We start from the raw sequence: 25679 nt of genomic DNA, 5'->3' as shown, positions 1-25679 counted from the left end.
CCGCTTTTCCGGTAATTTCTAAATTTATCAGAACATAGTCATGTGATATATTGTTTCAAAGGCAATTCAACACAGATTATCATTTTATGTCACACAATTTCATTTGTTTTACTCATGGAACCGATACATTTCACTGAATTCTCGGGAACGTGGTACGTGCTATTTGGCGCGGAGACATTCCACGGGCACGGCCGTAGTTCATCAGAATTTGTTTTGACAATTTCTCTGGAGATTTCTCTTTGGTGTCTCTCTCAGTCCAAAAACATGTACCGGCATTGTCGGTCAGTTTAATAGTCGTCCGTTTTAATCGTCTCAAACTCCAGTCATGGAGAAGCGCAGCTCACCACGTCTTTGATGTCTCCCTGTTCTACAAACCTACTAGTGATAAACCTTTCTCTGACTGATAACAAACTGCTTACTTAAGCTGCATGAAAGCAGGTAAAACATGCCAGACAGCGGTCCCTCGAGACTGAAGTAATATTGAAACGTTGAAGAAAAGTGTGTGCGTGTGTGTTAACCCTGACAGATAAAAACTGGGTGCAAATCAAGTGGATGTTTTCAAGCCTAAATGTTCATTATCACTAAATATTTTGTCAAAACTATCTGGACCTTAACAGTAAAATATTAAGTTGACACGCTGCATTAGAGTGAACTGTATATTATTCATAATGTCTGATCAATCTTTTGTCCATGATGTCAGCACATAAAGCATTTATGGCAAAGGGTTGACCCATTAAAATGATTTACTTATTGATAATAATTATTTAATTAAAATATATTGTACTAATTGCATGAATATGAATAATAATTCTTGTTGTGTACTGTTACTTTGGCCTATTGCATTGTATTGAGCATGCATATAGTACATTTTAATCACTAGTGAGATATTAGAGCAAAATTATTTCAAGAGTCCAACCCCTCTCAAGAAAATGGGATCCAGAGCCCTTACTATGTGTCGAGGTGAGGCCAACTATATCTAGTCGACATTTCTCAACCTCACACACAAGCTTGGGCTCCTTCCACACCAGAGAGGTGACATTCCACATCCCTAAAACCAACTTCTGTAGCCACTGCACCAGCCCCATACAATCCCTTCTGCGGGTGGTGAGTAAATGTGCGACATATCGTCATTCTCGATATATCGTCAAAAATATTCTCACCGGTAAGAATATGCAATCCCACGATAAAAACAATAAATGTCCATGCCGGAAATTAGCGAGGGCCAAGGGCCATTTGTCCCTCAATTTAGCCAAGAATGCCCCTAAAAACTTTACCTACCAAACCTACGTACAAGTTTGTTGTCAACAACTTATTATTCTCTGGAGCGGAGTGCTGTTCACGGCAGCTCCGCCGCGGAGCCTCCACGGTGTTCGCCACCGCCCCTCCCACCAATCACACACACACAGACGGCGGAGCTCGTCACAGCGACCAGAAGCTGCGGTACATCAAGCACTGCTACTTGGTTAAAACCAGACAACCATCCAACAAAGTCAACCAATCCAAGTTCCTCCGCCAAATCCAGCCAAAGTTCCACAAACACGGGGACAGAGATGAACCCGCAGCAACGATTATGAACTGGAAACTCAAATATAGCTAACTATGCTGAGCTAACCCACCGACACACAGACCGAGCTAAGAGCTAACGCTAACCACTCCATATAAGGAATAGACCAAATAAAAAGAACATGTCTTACTGTCATCAAACCACAGAGAGCCACCGGTCTGCTTAAGGTCAGATTTAACACCAAAAGCTAACATGTATATGTAAATTATATTTCACTTGTTCACAAGACAAAGCTGGTCCCATTAGACAGTAATGTAACTATTATTACACTAAAATATACTGAATGATTAAATCGTCAGCTTGATCTGCTTTAATTATAGGAAATCAGAGTTATTTATCAATCATAACTTTATGAAACTCATAAGATAACTAAAGCATGCTTTTCATGTGCTTTTTTAAAAAAAATATTTTTGTTTTAAGTGAGGAAATAAATGAATTACATAGAAATCAACAATCCACATGCACTAATATATTCCATAAAATATCAGCTCATAAGCTCTTTGAGTCAGCAGCTTCTGAAGCCTTGTTTTATGTGTCTAGTGATGATGTATTCAAATGATTTGTGTTTGTAAGGAACCTGTTTGCACTTTAAGTTGGGAAGTGTTTTGTTTATTTATAGTTTTTATTTATCGTGATGTTTAACGTTATTGTGATAAGTACCAGAAATTATCGGGATAATTTTTTTAGTCTATATATCGCCCATCCCTAGAGGGAGACTACGAGGGGGAGGGCCCATGTCATCCTTTGGCCTGTGGGACTCTCCTCTGAGCCCTAACCCCAGACATGTCAACTAGTGAAGCTTTAAAATTGTACAAAAATGTATCAGATGTTGAACAATGTGACAATTTTGTTTTCTATTTAATATTTACGTATCTATTAACGGTAATTTTATTTCTTTTTTTAATATATTCAGCCAAACCACTGTATCTATATTTAAGTACATTACTTAATACTAATAAAGGTTGTCTAGTTAAATGCATGTTATACGATCATTTTGTGGCAAAGACACAAACTCGCTTAGGGCCACAATTTGGTGTGAATGTGTGTCAGCCATTGGATGGACCTACTATGAAGACAGGTAAATAATAATAAGTGAGGTGAGTGACTTACCGGCGTCCTTCTCAAAGAAAAGACAGCAGTGAGTCTGTAGTAACCATGGTAACACCTGTGACAGATGAAAAGATGGATAAAGTGCCTTCGGTACAGGACACAGCACAGACAGGAAAACTTCACCATGACGCACATCTCACACGCACACACGTGCACTAACCGACGACCTGCACACACCCCGTCCTGCGTGCGTCATCCAGGGCCAGTGACTGATAGGGTTAAGGTGGAAAATGCAAGAACTTGTGAAATGTGTCCACGCACGCACACACGCACGCACGCCCCTCAGGTGAATGCACCTGGGACCACGTTGCAGTAACAGATTTCACATGCACTGTGCGTGCGCCCTACCTTCTTTAGCGCTGACATCTTCCCGCTCGTAGAAGGTCACTTGTTCTCCACATGGAAAGGTGAGAAGCGGTCACGTCCTCCGTCGCCCACGAACACGCGCATCGTCCCCGCGGTGAGAAGCGTGTGCAGTGGTGGTGGTGGTGTGGTGCCCCGTCGAGCACGGCCACGCGCTGCATCTTCTGCAGACAGACGACCTGCAGCTCTCTCTCAGGTGGAGCCGTCAGGGTGGTGAAAGCTGCCCTCAGCAGACGCCATCTTCACTGTGAGCACCTGCAGCTGCTGCAGCTTTCATGTGACGTCCTCACGAGCAACTTCTTCAAACTTAAGACACTGCAAAGTGACCCACTGTTATAGATACACACTCTAAAGAAATCATGTCCCACACATACATTTAGCCTTTTATTTGTGATGCATTTTGGGGGAATATTTGATACCAATGAACAATGGAAAAAATAAAAATAAAAAATCAAAACTAAACTTAAATGCATTATTTAAAAAGTTTATTTATAAATAGTTTATAATTTATTCATTCGTTTATTATTTAATTTCCAATGGTAAAAATTGTTGTTGTTGCCAATGTTGATTTAGTCCCACTATTAGAGAGTTCATTAATTTTGTTGTATTTAAATTTATTTGACATCCTTTACAAATACTTTAATAATCCCAGGAAATTATTTTCGTTACAGCTCCAGATATATACAAACAATGTATATTATACAAGCCACATCTATTAAAAACTATATAAATAAAACTATACATATATAAAATGTCAACTGTACAGTTTAATTATGTGCAAAAAGAGCAAAATGAAAAAGACTGTACATGTTTGAGTCAGGTTACAGAAGGGGGTGTCTATCTTCCCCGATACAACTTTTTCACCGATATTGCAGCCTTGCGTATTGGCCGACACCGATATTGATCCGATATTTCAGCACAAATCATACATACTTTTATTACTTATTTTGTAGTGTGGAATGTTAGAAAAAGGTTGACGAAGTGATGTTACTCAAACAGAGAACAATTGTCAGCAACAGTAGGTTACTTTGTTGGAGTGTGAACCACAGTCACCTATGGACAGAAGTGCTGGAGCGGAAGATTTTAACGGAGAGCTTATATCGGTGATTTTCAATGCAGTCGATAAAATCCGATATTAGTTTTCTGGCTTTTATCGGACCAATATCCGATATCAATATCGCATCGGGACACCTCTATTTCTCATATAGTGTTTGTCTGGCATCATGCTGCTATAGAATCATGATTGCAAAACAATTTCTCTTTTGAATCCCTCTAAAAGTATGAATAAGTCAATAAATATTGCTTTAAATCATTTTACATTTAGGGTACTTCGAATTTTTTAGGGGGGATATCTGATGTGAAATAAAACATTTTTAAAACTGTCATTTAAGTTAAACTTCAATCTATTATTAAATAGTTTATTTATTTGATTTGCATGGGTAAAAATCCAACAATAGGCAATGTTTTTTGGTCTCACTAAGAACGTTCATGTATTCGGTTAGAAGCTCTATAACATGTCCAAACTCATCAAACTTAATTAACAGTTTTTTTTTTCTGATTTTTCTTTTCTTTTTTCCATTTGTTGTATACAGGGATCTCCCAGTCACGTGACCCCGAGCCGCGTGTCAGACATTTTGATGGAATACGTCTGTCAGCGACTTAGCGGCAATGCAATGGATCCATTTATTAGCGCAGCGGTAGTCAGCCACGGAAAAACTCTTCACGTCATGTCATTGCACTTATTAGAATCAGAAAAAGATATATACAAGAGAAAGATAAAGGAATTAGGAATCATAGATCCATATGACGCACAAGAAGTTCTTTTTACAGGCATTAAATGTGTGGCATGTTCCTTAGCAGTGTGGTATTAGTGGCAGGCTTTTTCCATAATGAAGTAATGGAGGCTTTAAAAGGTAAAATCCTGGAGTTAACGTTCACATAAAAACATTTTGACATAAGACTACAGTGTGTTAGCTTGATGTATTTATCAGTCGTGACTTTGTAGCTAACTGAGCTGTTCCACGGCTCTCTTCTCTACTTTTTATACTGTTTCTAGCTAATGTTGGTAGGATTTTTTCACTGCTATAAAAAACAAAACTTGCAAAAAAAAAAGTAGTCAAACATACACCATTAGAACCGTGAGAAAATGCACAATCTTTTCATCATAAAGGGCGACAGCTAAATGTTTGATTAACAATTGATTTTATGTTTAATGCAAAAAAAATCAGGAAAGTTGGCAGCCTGATGTGTCCGGCTAACGACAAGCTTACGTTATGGTGAATGTTTGGTAGTGCACACAAACATTGCAGATCTCTGTGGTAACAGTGAATTTATAACATTCAATCCCAAACTCACAGAGAAATAATTCATTAGCCTTCGAGGAGACCACTTACCTGATCCAAAATGAAGAATGCAAAGCCGCCTTTGTTAAGTTGGAAGCTCAACACAGCCATACAGTATAAAGATATTCCTTTTGTATGATCACGTATCTGATCGCATCCAACTGCATAACATTGCTCCGGCATGATAGGAATATTTCGCGATGAGCTGTAGAGTCACCGGCGGTTTAGCATTTTATATTCCGTCAAGATGGTTGCTAGGGACCTCCCTATTGTTTGTTTGGCTTCATTTTGACGTATGGAATCATCAGCATTGCAAAACAAGTTGGTCTTTTCTAATAAACCAAGATTGTCCTTTACTTACTCAAAAAGTTTGAAAAAGTAACATTGATGTAATGTATAGAAGTCTACTTTACATCAATGTGCACCATGGAAACATAATGTGCAAGCAGACTTAGTGGGACACTATTTGTCCAATACTGTGCGTATGTTACTTTATAAAATGTATTGGTCCAGACAAATGCTTAGAAATGATCATTCCTTAAGGCAATGCCTTCTGTACTAATAGTGAAACAGATCCTTCTACAAGTTTGCATGAAAAAGTCAACCAAACTCAAATTTCACACACATCCTACAGTTTAATTCCCTAAGTAATCCCTGAACTAACTATTGTAGAGTGAGAACTATAGTCTGCTTAAAGAGACTTTTGGCAAAACTTTGTCAAAGATATGTCGATGAAAGTGAGTGGGAAGCTCTGGATAATAATGAAGTGTAGATGATTGTTACAGAGCTGACATTGCACTGGGCTGTAAAGGTCAAGTGAGAAAATGTGGGAGTGGAGCTTGGAAACAACCTGAGGGAGAAAACATCTCAAAACATTTATGATGCACAGACCAACAGATTTAAGTTGTGGAAGGTCGATGACTTTGCTGGAGATTGTTGCAACAGAAAAGGATTGGATTTGTAAAGCACTGCAGAATTTTCTAAAAGTCGTTTTATTTTAAAGAGTTTTGCCGTGTTTTGGCACTATTCCTCTTTTAGCCGTTTTACTTTCCTCTCTGTAGTTTTTGTCATACGTGGAGTTTGTGGGGGGGCAGGGGGCAGTGACAAAAAGTTTTAATTTAAGTTTTCCCAAAATCATTCGAAAAAAAATAAAATTCTTAATATAATGTACAAGATATAGACATATGTTAAGTGCCAAAAACACAGTGACTAGGAAATGTGTTGTGTGCTGATCAACTCACTTTCCATCACAATCAGAGCTCATCTTCATCACTGGGATGTTTCTTCATTAGTTCAGCTCACAAATTTAGACAGACTTTTCCTTTTCTGACAAAGAAAGATTAGGTTAATATAATGTTCTAATATTAAAAGCAGAGTGATTTAACAGTATGACGCATACATTCTAACCTCAATTGTCTTTTAAGAAATTAATAAGTGTTTCTAAGCGTAACTTAGGGATGAACAATTATGGCCAAAATGATGATTACGATTAATTTGATCAATAGTGTAATCATGATTATAATCAATTATTGATGAAATTAGGGAAAAATCTGTGTTTTTATTGCACTACTTTGAAACAAACAACATGTGTACAGTTTGCAGTGCAAACTTAAGCTTTAAAATGGAATTATCAATAAAAAATAAACATTATTTCAAAAATGAACCAAGGGCTAAATGAATAAATACACTACTACAGAGTGCACAGCCTGTATTTTAAATGTAAATATTGCTGACGATCAGATTAAATTAATCGTGGCAACCAAAATCGTGATCACGATTAAAATTAGGTTAATTGTGCATCTCTAGCTTAAGCTGAGTCAATTTCTATCAATAAATTGCCAATGTATTATTATTATCATTACAGTAGGGTTTTGTCAGGGTTCATGTTGATTTATTGATCATTTACAATCTAATGATTCCCAGGAGGTCTGACGTGGACATCTGCACACATGTAATGGTTTACTAATGAATGCACACGTTTGTGTGTATAGTTAGGTGTGCAAAGCATCACTAGCTATTTTCCATATCATTTTCTGAACTGAAAATCCAGTGACCAAAACATGCACTGACCCTCTGTGTTCTGTGCACACACACTGGATGGGTGGAAGCCTGAAGTATCACTGTAAATGCTGTTTTCTGTATGCGTTTTAGATGTTTGCTGTTTGTTTTAAATACTTGTGTCTCCAATAGGCTTTAAACCTGCTGCCCTCATTGAGGGAGGAGAGGCTGTTACTGGGTGACTGTCTAGTGTGGGTCTGAGGATCTTTTTCAAGTGGGAACTGGGCTTGTGGAGTCGACGTCGCAGGTACATTGTTTTAATTGGGTTTTAGCATTTGAATATTAAATGTTATATTGTAGTGTAGACTCATTGTTGTTGTTTTTTCTTTGCAGTTAGACCCACTGCCTGCTGTCCTTTTGTTTTTGATGGTTTTCTTTGTGTTTAGTCTGCCCGGTTGGTCTGCATACATTGCCCGGGCAGACTACTTAATTTTTATACAAAAATATACAATAGCTGCCAGGAACCTATTGTCAAATCAAATGTATTCTTCCATGTAATCCTGTTTACAATATCTGCATTGTAATTGACAGTCAGTACTTTTCACATGTCAGAATAGGAGCATGTTGGAAACCCGGTCTTATTATACATGCCCCCTTTTTGTTAAATAAAAGAATGTCCAAGTGGGTGGTCGCCTATCAATTTTTTTACATTATAACAAGTAGAACGTTATTAAATTAATTATGTTTGTTACAAAAAAAAACAATTGTTACAGATGTCAATAGTTTAACATAGGTTTAATTTACAGATGTCTGTAGTTTTCAATCAACAACATTTTATACCTTTTATATATTGTTATCCTGCATGTTGTACTTTCACTTCAGTTTTAGGTCTTCATTTTGGTGAAAGTTGCATATCTATAGCACATGTGCTTGATTTGTTGTGTTTCAGGCGTCATTAATACTTTCAGGAGAGTAACCCCTGGCCAAGAAACTTTGTTCAAATCAGAAGCACTCCACAAAGTCCTCAGTTGAGCGACAAATATGTCTAAGCCTATAAAATCGGCTCTTAGGTAGACCCTATATGAGTGCTTTAGGATGACAACTGCTGGACAAAAGGAAGGAGATACGATCAGTCTCATTCTGGTAAAATGACTTCTAAAATGACCCACATGTAAAGGAAAGGAGTTTGGAAAGTCTCCAATCAGCACTTGTTGTACTTTTTAATAAAGGACTTTGTTATCATCTGGGCTGCTTCAGTATATTGTTGAATTCATCACTCACATTTGACACCTCACAGATTTATGTAAATTATGAGTCATTTGAACCAGATGTTTGAGCGTGCATGTGTTTGAGTGACATGCAGGGTTGGGGTCAGTTATAATTGTAATCACCACAAACTGTCATATAAACAACCATTAAGATGGTCTTTAGCATAAAAAGGTTTGAACACACCTTCTCATTGAATTTAAATGAAAAGCTCTGTCCAAACTAGGCCTGGACAACATATTGATATTCACGATATATCAAGTTCTCTATTATGGCGATCAGGGTTGGGGTCAATTATAATTGTAATCACGTAATGGATAATTAATTACAATTATGGCAAAAATCTGTTGATGTTGTAATCATAATTAAATTGTAATTGAGTTCAGATAATTAGGGCCCGAGCAATAACGGTGCATAGGACCCTATTGTAATGCACCTCATTTTTATTATTACAAAAAAGTGATCACATTTTTGAGGGCCTAAACACGTTCAAAAAAATTTGAACCCATATTAGGACTGTCAAAAAAAATTATATTTTGGGGGAATTGCACATGTGAATGGCAAAATGACTCATGAAATTCTGACATCATCACTGTAAAGGTAGAACTGATGACATCATCACTGTAGAACTGATGACATCATCACTGTAAAAGTAGAACTGACCAACTACACCCCCACCCATTTTGGAACATACAGATGATGTCATCAGTCATACAGTGATGATGTCATTCTTTGTTCCATTGCTCTATCCAATCACTGGAGAGCCCACCTCCACCATGTTTATACACATTAATCCATATTGTTCATATTCATCCAACCACTTTTGTTTATTTGCTCAACATAGCATGAAGTGATGGAAAATCACAAATGACGTTATCAGCTGCAGCCAATGATGGCCAAGCAGAACAAGACGGAACGCCTTTGTTTTTTTGCTTTCAAAACACTTTTAATTTTAAAAAATAATATTCAAAAAATTAAAATGTAACACTATCATAATCAACTTCTTTATCATCAAAATGTATTTTGTGCAACACATTTTTACTGTGTGTAAAACCATAGACTGACCCCAAGAATCCCTGGGGTTCAATGGAACCCAAGTTAAAAGGATGATGGTTGGTAACAATAGAGTGGTCTTCAGGCTGTGACTTTGGTTTTATTAAATAGGTTTTAATGGTCCTCTGCTGATATGAAAAGACCTGACTAGACATTTGTGTTTACTAGAAGTCAAACAGTTTAGAGAAATAGATTCAAACTCTCAAAGTAGTTCCTGTCATTACAGTAATGTAATTTGTGAGATGCAGTTGTTGTTGGTTGAGTTCCCAATAGGAATACAAATGTGAAATATACAAGTACTGGGAATATGAATGTAGGGGGAGACACATAAGCTTCCTTGCTTCAGCCTTTGAGCTTCCATTACTGTATAATGATGTGATTTCTGTAAGTAACTGAATGTAAACAGCTCAAATAAAATAAACTAAACTAAACAGTGTTGTATGAACACTGGGGGTCGCCAGAGACGGAGGTCTTCACTGGGCTCTGTCCATGGTGCTTGGCTTCTGATGCTGATTCAGAGTTATATAACATCTTGAAACAATGACTCGCCTTCTTGGGATTATTTAATTACTCATGAAACTTCCTTTAACAGTACTTTGAACATGAACAAATAACGTTTTTCAATATATAATTAAATACTTTCTTCACGATTCACACGTTTACAATCAACCTGAACAATAATATGTGTTTATGAATAGTAAGGAGAGGGGTAGTCACAAATATTAAAAAATAAAAGAAAAATGTAAATAAATAAAAGAAAGAAAGATGCCAGGATGGCAACATTTATTTACAAATTCTTTGCAAAAAACACAAATTCTGACTTAGTTGAATAATGTTTACCTGAAATAAATAGTCGTATCCAATGATAATAAATGATAGATTTGGTCAATAATTATCATTAAGATCTTCTGTTTTTTTTTTGTTTATTATGTTTATTTTTGGTTTTGTTTTGGGTTTTTGGAATAATTTATGTGTATTTTTGTTTTTGTTTTGGGTTCTTAATATGATGTATGTGTATTTGTGTTACTGTTCTGGGTTTTTGGAGTAATTTGTGTATTTTTGTTCTTGTTTTGGGTTGTTAATATAATATATGTGTATTTGTGATACTGTTCTGAGTTGTTTTGGGTGTTTGGTGTCATTTTGTGGCTTTACTTTCGGGACCGCAAAAACCAGACCAAGGGCCACACTGGTAGCCTATTTTTTACATTTATTAATGTCTTACAGTGTTTTTGCGTTTGCACAGGTAGACACTAGGTGTTGCTAAAGCACCTTCCCTTTGCCCTCTGGAACAAGCAAGTGCCCTCGCTGACATGATCATCTGTAAGTGCTTGTTGATTAAAAGCGTGTGATAATAATGCCCCAATTAATTGGTATCCTACACCATGTGAATCTATCAGTTTACTTACTTAAGATTAATATTTAGTAGGCTATTGTGTAGGTTTACATTAGGCTACATAATTGACACTTGCTGTAATGTATTTGCTAAATGGCAAACAGGCATTTCCCAATTGCCTGCAGAAAAAGTAGCCCTGTGCCTTGTTGAAATATAACCAAACAATCTTATTAATATTGTTGGTCTCTTTTTATTCACCAATTGCAGTATAATGCCTAGAAAGGAGAGGATAAGAAAGGAAAAAGAAAGGGAGCTACAGCAGTCATGTTCACGGTTTAGGGCATTTTAAAGCTCTGATTTTAAAGTTGAACTGTTCCTCTAATTTTACTGAAATATCTTAAAAGCTGTCCATATTTTATTTTAACTACACAAAGTGGTTTGGCTGTACTAAATTAGCCATTAAACTATTTTAGCTAATAATATTATTTTGTACCAACAAGTTATTTCTATGTTACAAGACAAGCAATCTGGTATTTACCTTAATATGTTATATTCATCCTTAAAAAAATAGGCTATCACTAAAACTATTACTAATCTATTCTAGGCTGCTACAGCAGGGAAGCAGTAGTTTGTGCATCTGTAGCGGTAGATTCCAGAAGTTGTAACCGGAGAGTTGTGGTTGGAAAATGATCATTTTCGCAAGTTTAAAAAAAAAAAAAAAAACGTGAATAAATGTTGGATTACAAGTTTGCAGCTGTAACTTTATGTGTAAATATCAGTCTCTAAATTGTTTTCCATGATTTGTGACATTAAATTTATTTCACGTGTGTGGATTTTTTCTACACAAGCTCACATCACATTTTACAAGCTCTCACATTTTGCAGCATATCTACCTTCATAGACTCCCGTCTGCTGTCAGTGAATGGACACAGTCAGTTGATAGCCAATCAGATATCTTTGATTAATAAAAAGCTCCCCTGTAGTGGCCGGGAAGAGTGTGTGTGTGTGGGGTGCACAGTAGGTCAGCTGGGGGGCACTGCCCACGAATGCCCCCCCATGACGCCGGCACTGCTTCAAAATGACACTTTGTACACTTCTTTTGTTCTGACAGGGGAAAAAGAGTACACTAATCTATCATTGTAGCTTGTAACTTGCTTAAAACCTCTCCATGTTGACATAATTATGCAATTACATTCAACACGTGCCTGTAATGTAATGTTTATTTATTTTTTTTAAATCTCACACTGCTATAATAACGCAGCCATCAGTTCTACATGCAGCATAAAATGCCCTTATTTTTCACTGAGCACCTGCCCCCCAAAATGTCTGTGCACGCCACTGTCAATCAAACATCCCAATGTCCATCAATATTTTTTTTTATGTGTTCTTTTCCCACTGTTTACATGTAAGGAAATATTTGCAGTGTAAGAAAACCCGCCTTTTTGTCTGTTTTAAAATCGGGGTTAAATAAAAATGTACTCGGGCCATTTCTACGTGAGCCTGAAGTTTGAGCAGTGACACACCTGGATCCAACAAAGGACTAATTAGTGACTCTGCCTCCGGTTTGTATGCAGCTCGGCTGCATAGCGCAGTTATTTTTATACTTGTGCTTATTCTGCGCCTCTGAAAAATGCCACGCGACTCCTTCGTGTCGGTCCTGCGCGAGGCAGCGGCTCGTTTGACGCATTGGATTTAAAGGAGAAGCCGAGGAGTTTGTTGTCCGGACCGTTTGGAATCACACGCACTGACCGAAGAGGAAGCACCACACACCCGAAGAACTGAGTCTGGAAACGACGGTGTGAGTCTGGGACTGAAAACTCGGTGGATTTAGCATGTGTGATTTGTGAAGCCTCCAACTGTCCGACAGAGCAGGTAGAATGAATGAATGAATGAATGAATGAATGTCAGTGTTTAAATGGTCTCATTTATTAAATTGAGTGGATCTACAAATATGCGGAGAACAGCATGCAGATAGTGGCTCACATTAACCAAGTAGTACAAGTACTACATATACATTATGCCTAAATGTATCATCATTTTCCGGGGTTTGATTAATTGCCAAGCTAATGCAGTGGCTAACCTATCTAATGTATTATTTAATCGAGTTCACAAATGTCGATACTTCAGAAATATTTCACATATGTTGACCTGATTAGATGCAATATATGCTACTCACTGTCACCAGATTAAATAATAATAATTTTGATTACATGTTTACAATACTACTTACATTTATGGCTGTGATTTTACTCCCTTTAAAAGATTTCTGCATCCGTGGCCAAACCACTCATACTTTATCTGAGAGCCATTGACTTGAACAATGAGTGACATACATAATATTGTATCACATCATGTGGCTTCTTTGTCCAAACCTGTGACACTTGGGTTCTATTGATCCCTGTGTTTACCTATTCCCATTTTAAACTGTCACTGTGACCAAGCATTGGATAGTTTATTGGGTTAAAGCAGAGATGGGCAACTGTTATAATTCTTTTTTTTATTTCTATTTTTGTCGTTTTGTGTATTTTTATTGTCTTTGTTAGTTTTGCTGTCAGTTTGCCCCCCACCGGGATCGCCGACTACCCATTTTTGGGTCAGAGAGCATCAGCAAACAGGTTAGTATGACTTTACTTTGACCTAATCTGCAATAGCAACAATATAACACTCCAGTTTAACCCATAACAGAATGTCCTTCAACTAAAAACATTGTAATATCATGACCTTGTTTTGCCTGTCAGCCACTATCTTTGAAATAAACGTCTTTTCAATGAGGAGTTACTTATTTTCTCTCCTTTTGCCAACACGTGCCAATGTACTTGCTTGTCTCTCGACTGACGGTGGGAGAGTTTGTTAGTCTGAATTTTAGGGTTGTTTTTAAGATAATACTATCCACGACCTGGGCTGTGTTTGAAATGGCAAACTAACGTACTACTCATTCTAAGTATGATGTCAAAAATGAGGATGTAGTGCGTTAGCATTAGTATGAAAAGAGTGAGTACGTGAGAAATACCTGGATGTATACTATATCGGGATATTTTTGAAGTATGCACGGTGGGCACACTAGTCATACTCATGATGCATTTGCAGAATGTAAACTTGTGCTGGTACCGGCTTCAACCTACAAATCCCCTTTTCAAAACAAAAGCATCTCTTCTTGTCTTCCATTTGTTTTTGTGTTTTTTTTTAACACTTTTGAAAGTAGGGCTCTTGTTTTGAAGTTAACCAGAAGTTTCATCAATAGCACAATGGCGGGTCTCAGAAAATCTCAGAGTTTCACATTTCATTCTCGGAATGAAATCTTTATACCGGTACGTGAGTTTTATGGATCAAATGACCACATGTTGACATTCTACTTGCTCATTTTTTAGCTTAAAATGTTTTCAGAACTTTCAAAGGTGGAGAATCAATGCAGATATTTAGCCTCTGTGTGCTTCAGGTTTTTGTCGTTATAGGTTTGAAATGCTTCTTGAGAAACTTGGAAGTATACTTTAGTGGGAACGCTCATCATCCTAATGATATCAAAATCAGAAAAAACTTGAATCATCTCCATAGGGCAATTAGAAGGCAAAGAGGGACATAGAAAGAAAGAAGAATAATAATAGAAATGAAAACAGCACTGGCAATAATAATAATAATACCCATCCAAGCAGAAAGACAAAGATGTTAGGTAAACTAGTAGTAATGGTATATATAGTAAACACTACATTGAGTTTGTATACTGTATACTCCAGCATGTGCCATTTCAAACAGCCCAAGACTTTCCTGGGACAGAAACCAAGACAGAGATCAAGACCAGCCTCCAGTAAAGCACTACTGATTCCCATCAACAATCTCTAAGTAATCACACAAATTGATCCAATCCGTTAATACGAGACAAACTGAGATTAAATAAAACAAAGCAGCTTGTAATAAAATGGGTGTGGCTTTAATAGGAGGACAAACTCTGCCATGCTCCAGCCTCATTAGATCTCAGAAGCTCAGCATGTCTGGGCCTGGTTAGTAGTTGGATGGGAGACCACTGAGAATTCCAGGTGCCACAGTGGGGTGGCAGTCATCCCAGTGGTATCTGTCATTGTGTCCTTGGGCAAGGCACTTCACCCACATTGCCTAGTATGAATGTAGTGTGTGTGAGTGTCGGAGGGGCCGATGGCGCACTATGGCAGCCTTGCTTCCATCAGTCTGCCCCAGGGCAGCTGTGGCTACAATAGTAGCTTACCACCACTAAGTTTGAAGTGAAAGAATACCTTAATTCTGTGAAGCAAAAAAAGCACTAAATAAAATGTATGTATTGTTAGTATTACATTAAGTAGCTTGATCTAGCTGATACTGTATATGAGTTTAGCTCTGCTGATCGATGTAAAGGCTTGTGATAGTGTGTGTGTTGGTGTCTCACTGTGCAATACCAGTGTTTTGTACGATGCTGTGTTGATGACATGTGTGTTTAATCTCCAGTTCAGACTACAGTGGGCCTCAGCAGATAGAGGACGCCACCAAAACATCTGGAACTGATACCCTCCTCTGCAGGATCATGGGCAACTACAATGGCAAAGATAGCCATGGGCCTGCAGGTAACACACGCACATGCACACACAGATGGTTGGATGAACATGATTGGGCAGAGACAGGAACTGGGGACAATTATACATTAGATGGACAAAATCATCATTGAGACAGTGATGAGAAGGACAGACAGTGAAACTGATTGACAGACAGAAAATGACAGTGACCGACACTCTGTGGTGTGTTTTACTATAAAAATCTCTCTTTAGATGTTAATTTTTTCACTCTGATCCTCAGACTCATGTCAAACTATTTTTAGACCACCGTCCTCCTGCTTCTGGGGAAACGTCAAACTCACTTTATTTCAGTGCCTCAAAACGACTAAGCTTTACTCATTTATCTTTCATTGTATTTTGATATTCTGCTTAATCCTTTACTATTAGCAGCCTGGTTCTCATTGTGAACCATTGCAAGTACAGAATGTCTTCAGAGGGAACACAGAAAAAGCCTCAGAGCACATTTACACAATCACAGTTTGTGGCTTCATCCAGCTGTGTCCTACAAATGCAGGGAACAGTGACTAAAGATGAAATGAAGCGTTATGGAAATGCTCGTCAAACTGGCTCAACTGTGCCCTGTGTCTTTGCTTTTCTTTCACTGGTGAAGCCACCACAGAGAGACAGGGTTTTGAGCTCATGAGCTGCCTCAGTCACTAGCGGCTGATTCACAAGTCCAACGTATCAACAATGGCCCGTTATCATCATTATCATCATCATCATTACCATCTCATGTTGGTTTTCAACCTGCACTCTTCGAGCTGCATTTTAAAATGTGGCCCGCAGGAGAAAGCAGAAATGACAGAGGAAACATAAATCATTGTGTAAATTACAGACTACCATAATTCAGTTGTAGATATCTTAGTCCTTCCAAATAAAAAAAAACAGTTAGACTCCACTATATATGCAGGACTCACAGTTTCCCATGCTTAGATCACATGATATCAGTCATTTTTCATTGCAAATTGTTGATAGAACTCAAAATTTTTCGAAAATCCTGCAATTTTGCTCAAATTATTCAACAGTATTTCTCCAAAATTAATAACAATTTGTCACAAAATCTAAGAAATTTAAAATGAACATCTTACATGGACTGATATCTGTCACCTATTGGGATATTACATACTTTATATGTTGATAATGAGCAGAAGGGCAAACTAGGGCACATTAATGCTGAAATTACTCATTGTTCCACCTAAAATCTGTGGCCCACTTGAGATCAAACTGGTCCGTATTTGACCCCTGAACTAAACTGAGTTATCACAAATGCATTCCAGAGCTTTCTTTCCTGCATTATTACATGTTGTTATATTCAAGGATAATAGCTTTGCCTCTTTTGGAATCCACATTTGGACTTTATTATTGCGACCAACTTTCATTAAGGTTGCAATAAGCAAGGGAACGAACTGCAGGTCTCAGTCCACTTTCTATATCTGAATTCTATGGATCATTTCATTCGCTTTTGATGACCAAAAACCTGCACGGGGAGGAAAATGAGGATTTTAAACAGACACTGTTTGATTTATTCCACATTAATGTGCAATGATATTTCTCTTCAATTATTGCTACATATTAGATGCATGTAACCAAGATATTTTTAAAGATGTGATGAAGCTATCTGAGTCATTGGTTGATGCGTGCTGTCCTTGCCGTGCAGAGCTCTCTGCATGCTGAACGTCTCTCCTCAGCTGTAGCTGCAGCCTCTGTTGTCGGGGATGTTCGATGAGTCTGCAGATTTTCTGCAGCACAAAACGAGGACAAGGAGAAAAAGGGGGGCAGTATGAGACCCCCCCCCCCCACACACACACACACACACACAAACCCTGTGAACTACCAGGATCTGCACGTGGTAAAACCATCAGCTCTATTTGGTGCAGGATTCCCACTGAGCTCACAGCAACAGATGACACACTAGATTTATCATCAGAAACCTTTCCCAATCTGCTAATCCTTCAGCACTGATATTATTGTTGGTAATTTTCCAGTACAGGAGGGTTTTCAAGGATGTAATCCCATCATTGGCTGCTGGAAACACTTTTTTCTTCGATGTTGCCTTGGCCTGCCAAGATGTTGGCAGTAGATGCTTTTTCCTGCATCAGGCTGCCTAGGACAGTAAATAAAGGAGCACACACACATACACCTGCTTTTACTGTACATTCCCTCTTCCTCACCCTCAGGTTCCCCTCTGGACTTCTTCCACACTCCTCCTACCACTCCCTCCCAAGCTGAGCTGGCAGCCATGGCCTCAGCAGATGATCCACCACCACCTTCACCAGCCGACAGCACCACCTCTCCCATCACCGACTGGAACCAGAAGCTGCCAGCCCCGTCAGAATGGGCCCTGATCAGCGTCAACAGCGTGACGTCGTCAGAGGCCAACACCACGGCAGCGTCCCACAGGGCAGCAGCAGTGGGTCTGGGCAGCCCCGCCTCACTGCCTCTGTCTGAGCAGAGCTGGCAGGAGAGAGACAGCGGACTGGAGCCTCAGGCTGCAGCAGACAGAGTTGGAGAGGAGATGACTTTGGTTTTGCTGAGTCTGATGGAGCATTACAGGTCCTCCCTCAACCTGAGCCCCCACTCTGATGTTGCCACAGGAGCCGCAGGTAGGCCCTGTTTTACTAAATGAACCACATCAAAGTCATAGACTTGTATTTGTGTGCCAGAGCTACTGTGAGGGAGACTACAGTTTTTCAGTAAATAACCAATCTATTGCTGTTCCTGCTGTCTAACCTGAACTCTTGTCTGTCAGAGCTGCTTCGGCACTTAATAACTGAGAGAGAGGAGCTGGTTGGAGAGGTGGACTCACTGAGGGAGACGCTCAGGGTGAGGACAATCCACTTCTGTTATCAACCACACAGAACTGATTCAAACTTTGTTCAAACTACTTCTTGGTTCCTCAAGACTGTTTTCGAAATGGCATACTCTGTACTATGCACTAAAAACTCAATGAGTATATATTGTCCACTATTTACAATAAGTATGGTTAGGAGGATTATGATGATGACCCATCCCACTGAAGTATACTTCCAAGTTTCCCAAGATGCATTTTGAGCCTACGACAAAAACCTGAAGCACACCGAGACTAAATATCTCCGTTGATTCTCCACCTTTGAAAGTTCTGAAAACATTTTAAGCGAGACAGTGACCAAGTAGAATATCAACATGTGCTCATTTGATCCGTAAAACTCACGGAAACACATTCAGAGACCTTCCACTGTGCAATTGACAAAACTTCTGGTTAACTTCAAAACAAGAGCCCTATTTACAAAATTGTTAAAAACTAGTGGAAGACAAGAAAAGATGTTTTTATTTTGAAAAGTGGATGTTTGATTTTTAACTTAAAGCCTTCTACATTCCACTCGCAAAGCTATTAAACATTGAATAATACAAAATGAGGATGGATTCCATGGCTCAGGTGGTAGATGTGTTGTTCAATCCCAGTCTATATTTCAAAGTGTCATTGGGCAAGACGCTGAACCAAAAGTTTCTCTCAGTGGTTGATTAGCACCTTACATGGCAGTTTAGTCCCATTGGTGTGTGAATGGGTGAATGAGCTGATATTGTGAAGCACTTTGGGACTTTCTCAGTAGTTATAAAGTGGTGTATAAATCAAATCCAATAGAAAACAATATACCTTTTTCATACTTCTGCATTTTAAACCAGAAGTGGTGTGCAACAACTTCCTGTGGCTATAGCGTTAGCGTTAGTGACAAAAATGCTCATTCTCGTCGTGGTTGCTCTTGTTATGTTCCTGGTTGCTCTTGTGGGGCAAGAAAACTGCCATACCTGTCTTACCACGCTTTTCCGACGGACCCTGACCAAAAGAGGCGGTGGATGTAAGCAGTTAGGAGGGATGAGGGTCCGGAATCTGTGTTCTACACAACGCCAGCACTTCACTTAGGAGGATTTTGTCAGCGGATCCAATCAGCAAAGTGGAACTGTTCCATCTCTCTTTCCCTGGAATAATTTTATCACACCACCGTAGAGTGAGTCTGCCTTCGAGAGGGCTCAGAAACAGCAGCATGTCCTCTCACAGCAAACTAGCTATGCTAAAGCTATGGAGCTGCTACGGCACATCCACCCACATGTAAATAAGACACACATCAGAATGTAAAGGTCTACAACATATTTTAGCAGACTAAATTAGGTTTCTTTATTACAATGTTTATACTTCATATGTTGTAGATAGCAGTTAGTTCACAAAGCTACTCTTTTTCTTATCTTGATAGCTGTGGATATATTCTTCATGGAAGAACTTATACCCCTTATCAAGTTTATTTGTTTGGTATTCGCCGCTGCGATTTCCATAAATGTAATAGCCTAATGCATTTATTTGTTTTCTCTTTCAGCAGTGTTTGGTTACTGAATATATGTGCTGCATAATTTGTTGTTCACTAAATGATATTTCCACCTAAGGAAATTTCAATGTTGGTTATCTTTTTTTTTTTTTTGTTGGGAATTAACATTTAATGTACCATTTAAGATTCTGCATGTTTAGACAAGTGATATTGTGATATATTTATTGATTTCTTTATAATTACATTGTGTGTGAACTGTGATGTTTAGGTATTTATGAGGTCACAAGTCTCACATGTAGATACTACATCACATACAAAGAGAGACAAACTTTGTTCCTTTTTTATATTTTATTGCAATCTGGGGCACTTACACCCTGAATACAGGAGCTTTATATTGTTAATATAGGCATCCGTTCTTTAGTCAGCCTGTTGTTCTTTTCTGTAATCTGATTCAGTTCTGAAGATGGTGTGAGGCATTGGGTCCTCATGTCATGGTCCTCTGCATAGAGTTGATTAAAGTCGTTGATATAGGCTCCTAGTACTGAAGTCAGCATGTTCTCGTCCTTAATCTGATTCTGTTCAGAAAACAGTGTGAGGCATTGGGTCCTCAAGAAGAAGTGCATTATGCATCATGAGGCCCATCGTGCACACTTAAAAAAATGTCTCCATGTAGTATATACATCTGGGTATTTCTTACATATTCAATCTTTCCATACTATATCTAATGTGAACACATACTAATTTTGACGTCAGACTTAGTATGAGTAGTATATATTAGTATGCAATGCTATTCATCAGCTGTATCTGCAAAGATAGTTCATGGGTTATTCTACGGTGACAGATCTGTATGTGTTTAATAAAGGTTGGGCTTGTGTTGTTGATTGTTCCTCAGACAGAGAGGCTGGAGTGGCACCAGTTTCAGTGTGACCTGCAGGTCGCAGTTTCCGTGGCCGACCGGCTGCGGGCGGAGTCGGAGCAGGCTTTGAGTTTGCTGCAGGAGAGCCACAGGACGGTGGAGGCGAGGCTGGCCAAGGCTCTGAGCAGACAGCGGGAGACGCAGCAGGAGCTGGAGAGTCTGAGACTTGAGCACAGAGACATCTGCAGGGAGCTCAGTGAACTGGGAGCATCACCGCATCACTGGGAAGGTCAGGATGACACACAGACAGACTCTGAGGAGAGGATGCAGGAGGGGAGTCAGATGGTTGAAGACAAAGATGAGGCTGAAGCAGCTCAAGAGATGGAGGCTAGATGTTCTGAGGAGGACGTGGAGGAGATGAATGGACTCGCAGACATGCAGCTGAAAGGAAAAGGAGTGGCAGAGGCTTACCTTCGGAGCTTAGCTGCCCTGGAGAAGAGGAAAGAAGAGGGACGAGGACAGAATGATCCCAGGAGGACTGTGATGACGTCTGAGAGATCGTTGTGAGTGAACGATCCCAAACAATTTGTTCCCAATTTCTAAACAATGTATTTATTTCCTGCACTTTCTCCATCTTTCAGGAGTCTTTCTCGTCTTCCGCTCCCGTCAGACTCTTCCAGACAAAGTGAGTCAACCAGAAACATCAGCAGGACTTTGCCTCTATGCAGGGTGAGGGTACAGCACTCATTTACATCATCCACACCCTCTGTGCTTTACTGACGCTCCATTTCCTCCAGAAAGAAGAGCCGAGCAAAGGCAGGAAGACAGAGAGAATGTTATTGCGACAGGACAGTTGGTCCAGCTTTTACACAGGTGAGCGCACGTTAATCAATCTGTGATCACCATCATGTCCTAATGGATGGACAGAGCTTTAGTATGACTGCTGCTGTGTTTGTGTTGCAGGAAAACAGGAGGAGAATCAAAGCACTGACTCTGCAAAGTAAGAGACTGGAAAAGCCTTATTTTCTGTTCACGTGTGTTGCCTCTAAGGTTTGAAACATTTTTATTAGAGTAATAGTTCACAACCATGAAATGATATTTTGTCATAAGGCATACAGATAAAAACGGACCCTTCAGAGCATCAACCAGAGTGCTTTATTGAGTACCTGGTAGCTCTAGTCTGTCCACTAGTCTTAGGAATATCACTCATTGTATTTTTACACCTTTCTCTGTTACTATTTGTGGCTCAGGAGTGTTTACAACCCAGAAGTGAATTTAATCAGGAAGGACAACAGGAACAACAAGTTGACCGCTTAAAAAAAAAAAAATTGCATTTTGTCTTTAGACCACAGGACAGCTTCAGCGTTCTGCTGAGGCGTCACGGAGGCTCCAGGAGGAACGCTCTGCTGCGCTGGTGCCAGAATCGAACCCAAGACTACAAGGTAAGAGACTACAAACATGGTGGTTTTCTTTTTTTCTTTTTTTTATTTGTTTGTGGTTTTATTGCAATCGTTGCTCACTTCTCTAATCTTCTGCTTAGATACATGATGTGGCTTTTAAATGATCTAATTCTCATCCTACACCAAATGTTATCAGAGTATATTATGAACATCATCTAATGAATATTTCTTCCCAGAACATTGAGATCACCAACTTCAGCAGCAGCTGGGAGGACGGCTTGGCCTTCTGTGCTGTTTATCACAGCTATTTACCCACGCACATCCATTATGAAGTCCTCAATCTCGCTGACAAGGTCAGACACACTTTTTATGTCTTACCTTTGAGTACAAATCTGTCAGTGGAATAGGGTAAATATTATTGCACAATGACATTAAAGTGACTTTTTAAGACTTTCAGCAACAATTATTCGACATAAGCTGTAGTTATGCATCCTTTAACTTCATGTGCATCATATAGAACAGAAATGCGGAAAACATGCAGGACAGCAGACCTTCAGAACCAGGAGTGGCCAGATAAAAAAACTAAGGTTTCATTTATTCAGACAACTGTTTTTCAGTCAATTCACTTTGATCTCCTGACATGTTTTGACTGTCAACTGCCAGTCTTCTTCAGAGGCGTCTGCTGATCACTTTGATATTTCCTTGACTTTCGTGTAATAATTCCAGCGAATTTCTTTGTCTTCTTTTTTATTAATTTGTTATGGTTTCATTTATTCAGACAGTGGGTTTTTTTTTTTTTTTTTAATTATTGCAGTAAGTTTTATACGTGTTAAACACATTTTTAAAAATACATGAATGAAGTCAGATATTTTTGACATTTCCTCAAAGGAAACAATAGTTTCAGTTCAAACATCAGACGTGTAAAATCAGAGGGTTTCAGTTGTGGTGACTGTAATGTGGGAGAAGTTTCTGATCAAAAAGGACACACACGAAAGATGAGACTCCCGCATAAGTCAATTTATGATGCAGAACTCAAGGAAACATCAAAGCGATCAGCAGACACCTCTGAGGTAGACTGGCTGTTGTCAGTCGAAACATGTCAGGAGATCAAAGTCAATTTGCTGAAAAACAGTTGTCTGAAAAGATGAAACCTTAACATGTTATCTATAAAGCAAGGAATCTGTGTGTGTGTGTCTATTCTTCAAATATCTCTGTGAATCATGCTCAGATTGACCTGAGACTTTCAACATGGCTGCTGCTTGGTTCAAAAGTGTGCAACGTCGGATTTGTGTCGACTGCAATGATACCGTTAATAAATGATTTCATAAATTCATAAATCTTAAATGAAGCTTTGCAGAACAGCTCAATGTTGACAGGTTGTCAAGGTATCTCAGGATAAGTTGAACACTGCGTAGAATCTACAGGAATGACTGCACAAAGGGTTTTTAAAAACGACTTAAGTGGGTCTAATGTCCCCAAAAAAACACCCTGTAAATATTAACCAGCAGGTGTCCTCAATGAGCAACATTTGTAACTAAGGTGAGTAATAATGATAAAAAGGTGCGTGTGTGTAATTTAGAATTATAATTGCATTAGGAATTGAGTATTTACAAGGTCAGATTAAAGAGGATTTAAGTTTTATTCTGAATTAAAGAGGAATTAAAGCTTCCATGTAAACCATCAATGAAAAAGCTGCTTAACCTCCCACTTTTCTATAGCCAGACATGCTTCCTATTGGCACTGCACAAGTAATATTCAAAAAGGAGACTTGCTGGAATTAAGCCACAGCAAGTCTAGTCCTGGAGGGCTCCTGTCCTGTATGTTTCAGATGCTGATTGTAATGAGTAGCTCATTATCAGACTTTATGTAGCGCTGCTTGATGACACCATCATTAGATTCAGGTGTGTTGGAGCAGGGAGAACATCTCAAACATACAGGACAAGAGCTCTAAAGTGTGTTTAGGTTGATGTCACATCTGTATTCATATTTTTGTTTTTTACAGAAGAAAAACCTTGAGCTGGCTTTTAAAACAGGAGAGAGCATCGGGATCACAGCTACTCTGGTGAGAAGTTCAACCTGAAAATGATTTAACTGAATGGAAGATGGTTTACAGCAGGTGTTTCCTCCTCAGACACCAGAGATCATCCTGAGGGACGAAGGGCCCGACTGGCAGAGAGTACTGGGATACGTAGAAAGTATTTTCCGTCATTTTGAGATGTGAGGTCGTCCTTCATCATCATTCTTCCTCCACTGGCTTTGTTTTCCTGGTCAGAAGATGAAGAACTGAACTAAAGTTTACATGAGGAATGAGATCGACCGTAATTTAAAAAGCCAGGGTTTTAAACATGACAATATTTGACTAAAGCTCAGCCATTTTTAACCTTTGGGCACATTTAGTTCACTTCCCTGCACAGCTGTGATAGTGGACAGACACATATCACTGATTCAGCACATTCTGCCTTTAAATGAAATCACTGAGCACTTTATAATTATTATCTTGGTGGATCACGTAGTTTCATCTTTCCTGAGTTTCCTTTTTGATCAGAAACGTCTCCCACACTACAGTCACCACTACTGTTTGCACCCAAAACAGAGAGGATACAGAAACCCTCTGATTTTATATGTCTGTGAGGTTTTAACTGAAACTATTCAGTTTCTTTAGAGGAAAAGTGAAAAATATTTGTGACTTCATTCATGAATTTTTAAAAATGTGTTTAACAATAAATAAAACTTGCTGAAATAATAAAGTATGTATTTAAAACAGTTGGATGTGTTCCTTATTACAACAAGAACATTTATTTCAAATAAAACATTCGTCAATATACAAAAAACAATAAGTATATATTGTCTACTATATACTTTAAGTATGGTTAGGAGGATTATGATGATGACTGTATTCTTCTAACTTTCCCAAGATGCATTTCAAAGCACACTGAGGCTAAATATCTCCGTTGATTCTCCATTTTTGAAAGTTCTGAAAACATTTTAAGCAAAACAGTGACCAAATAGAATATCAACATGTGCTCATTTGATCCGTAAAACACACGGAAACACATTTCAGAGATTTTCAGAGACCCTCCACTGTGCTACTGACAAAACTTCTGGTTAACTTCAAAATAAGAGCCCTATTTACAAAAGCGTTAAAACTAGTGGAAGACAAGAAACAATGTTTTTATTTTGAAAAGGGTATATTTGATTTTTAACTTAAAGCCTTCTACATTCCACTCGCAAAGCTATTAAACATTGAATAATACAAAATGAGGATGGATTCCATGGCTCAGGTGGTAGATGTGTTGTTCAATCCCAGTCTATATTTCAAAGTGTCATTGGGCAAGACGCTGAACCAAAAGTTTCTCCCAGTGGTTGATTAGCACCTTACATGGCAGTTTAGTCCCATTGGTGTGTGAATGGGTGAATGAGCTGATATTGTGAAGTGCTTTGGGACTTTCTCAGTGGTTATAAACTGCTGTATAAATCAAATCCAATAGAAAACAATGGGATGTTTATAGGCAGTGAGACTGTGACGTCATCAATCCCGTG

General features: G+C 38.7%; 2 protein-coding genes and 1 long non-coding RNA gene across 9 annotated transcripts in view; 2 read left to right on the top strand and 1 right to left on the bottom strand.

Moving 5' to 3' along the window:
• dlgap2b (discs, large (Drosophila) homolog-associated protein 2b) overlaps positions 1-3149 on the bottom strand; it is a 179929-nt gene extending 176780 nt beyond the window's left edge. For all 7 annotated transcript variants that reach the window (XM_028439211.1, XM_028439206.1, XM_028439207.1 and 4 more), the window contains exons 1-2: positions 3023-3149; positions 2675-2729 (exon numbers count right to left, since the gene is read on the bottom strand). In XM_028439211.1, coding sequence (XP_028295012.1) covers positions 2675-2729; positions 3023-3040 — 73 coding nt within the window. In that variant the 5' untranslated portion in view covers positions 3041-3149. The remainder of the gene's footprint in view (positions 1-2674; positions 2730-3022) is intronic.
• A 4323-nt stretch (positions 3150-7472) lies between these two features.
• On the top strand, positions 7473-8061 carry LOC114458017 (uncharacterized). The gene is made up of 2 exons (XR_003672983.1): positions 7473-7684; positions 7771-8061. It is a non-coding gene; the product is annotated as an uncharacterized LOC114458017 (long non-coding RNA).
• A 4596-nt stretch (positions 8062-12657) lies between these two features.
• LOC114457664 (cytospin-A-like) lies at positions 12658-24797 on the top strand. The gene is made up of 13 exons (XM_028439668.1): positions 12658-12901; positions 13573-13644; positions 15482-15597; positions 17763-18188; positions 18335-18408; positions 20776-21302; positions 21381-21468; positions 21537-21612; positions 21703-21739; positions 22085-22181; positions 22376-22492; positions 24142-24201; positions 24271-24797. Exons 3-13 carry the CDS (start codon positions 15558-15560, stop codon positions 24358-24360), a joined length of 1632 nt encoding a protein of 543 aa, XP_028295469.1. The 5' UTR covers positions 12658-12901; positions 13573-13644; positions 15482-15557; the 3' UTR covers positions 24361-24797.
• The last annotated feature ends 882 nt before the right edge of the window (positions 24798-25679 follow it).

The sequence above is a fragment of the Gouania willdenowi genome, chromosome 24 (assembly GCF_900634775.1).
Source record: "Gouania willdenowi chromosome 24, fGouWil2.1, whole genome shotgun sequence".
NCBI lineage: Eukaryota > Metazoa > Chordata > Actinopteri > Blenniiformes > Gobiesocidae > Gouania > Gouania willdenowi.
This window is presented reverse-complemented; position numbering and strand designations above follow the sequence as displayed.

Bases quoted from the DNA above. Each gene is read 5' to 3' on its own strand.
- LOC114457664 (XM_028439668.1), top strand. From the start codon at position 15,558: ATGGGCAACTACAATGGCAAAGATAGCCATGGGCCTGCAG. The intron at 18,189-18,334 runs GTAGGCCCTGTT...CTTGTCTGTCAG, and splicing joins TGTTGCCACAGGAGCCGCAG to AGCTGCTTCGGCACTTAATA. The intron at 21,613-21,702 runs GTGAGCGCACGT...TTTGTGTTGCAG, and splicing joins TTGGTCCAGCTTTTACACAG to GAAAACAGGAGGAGAATCAA.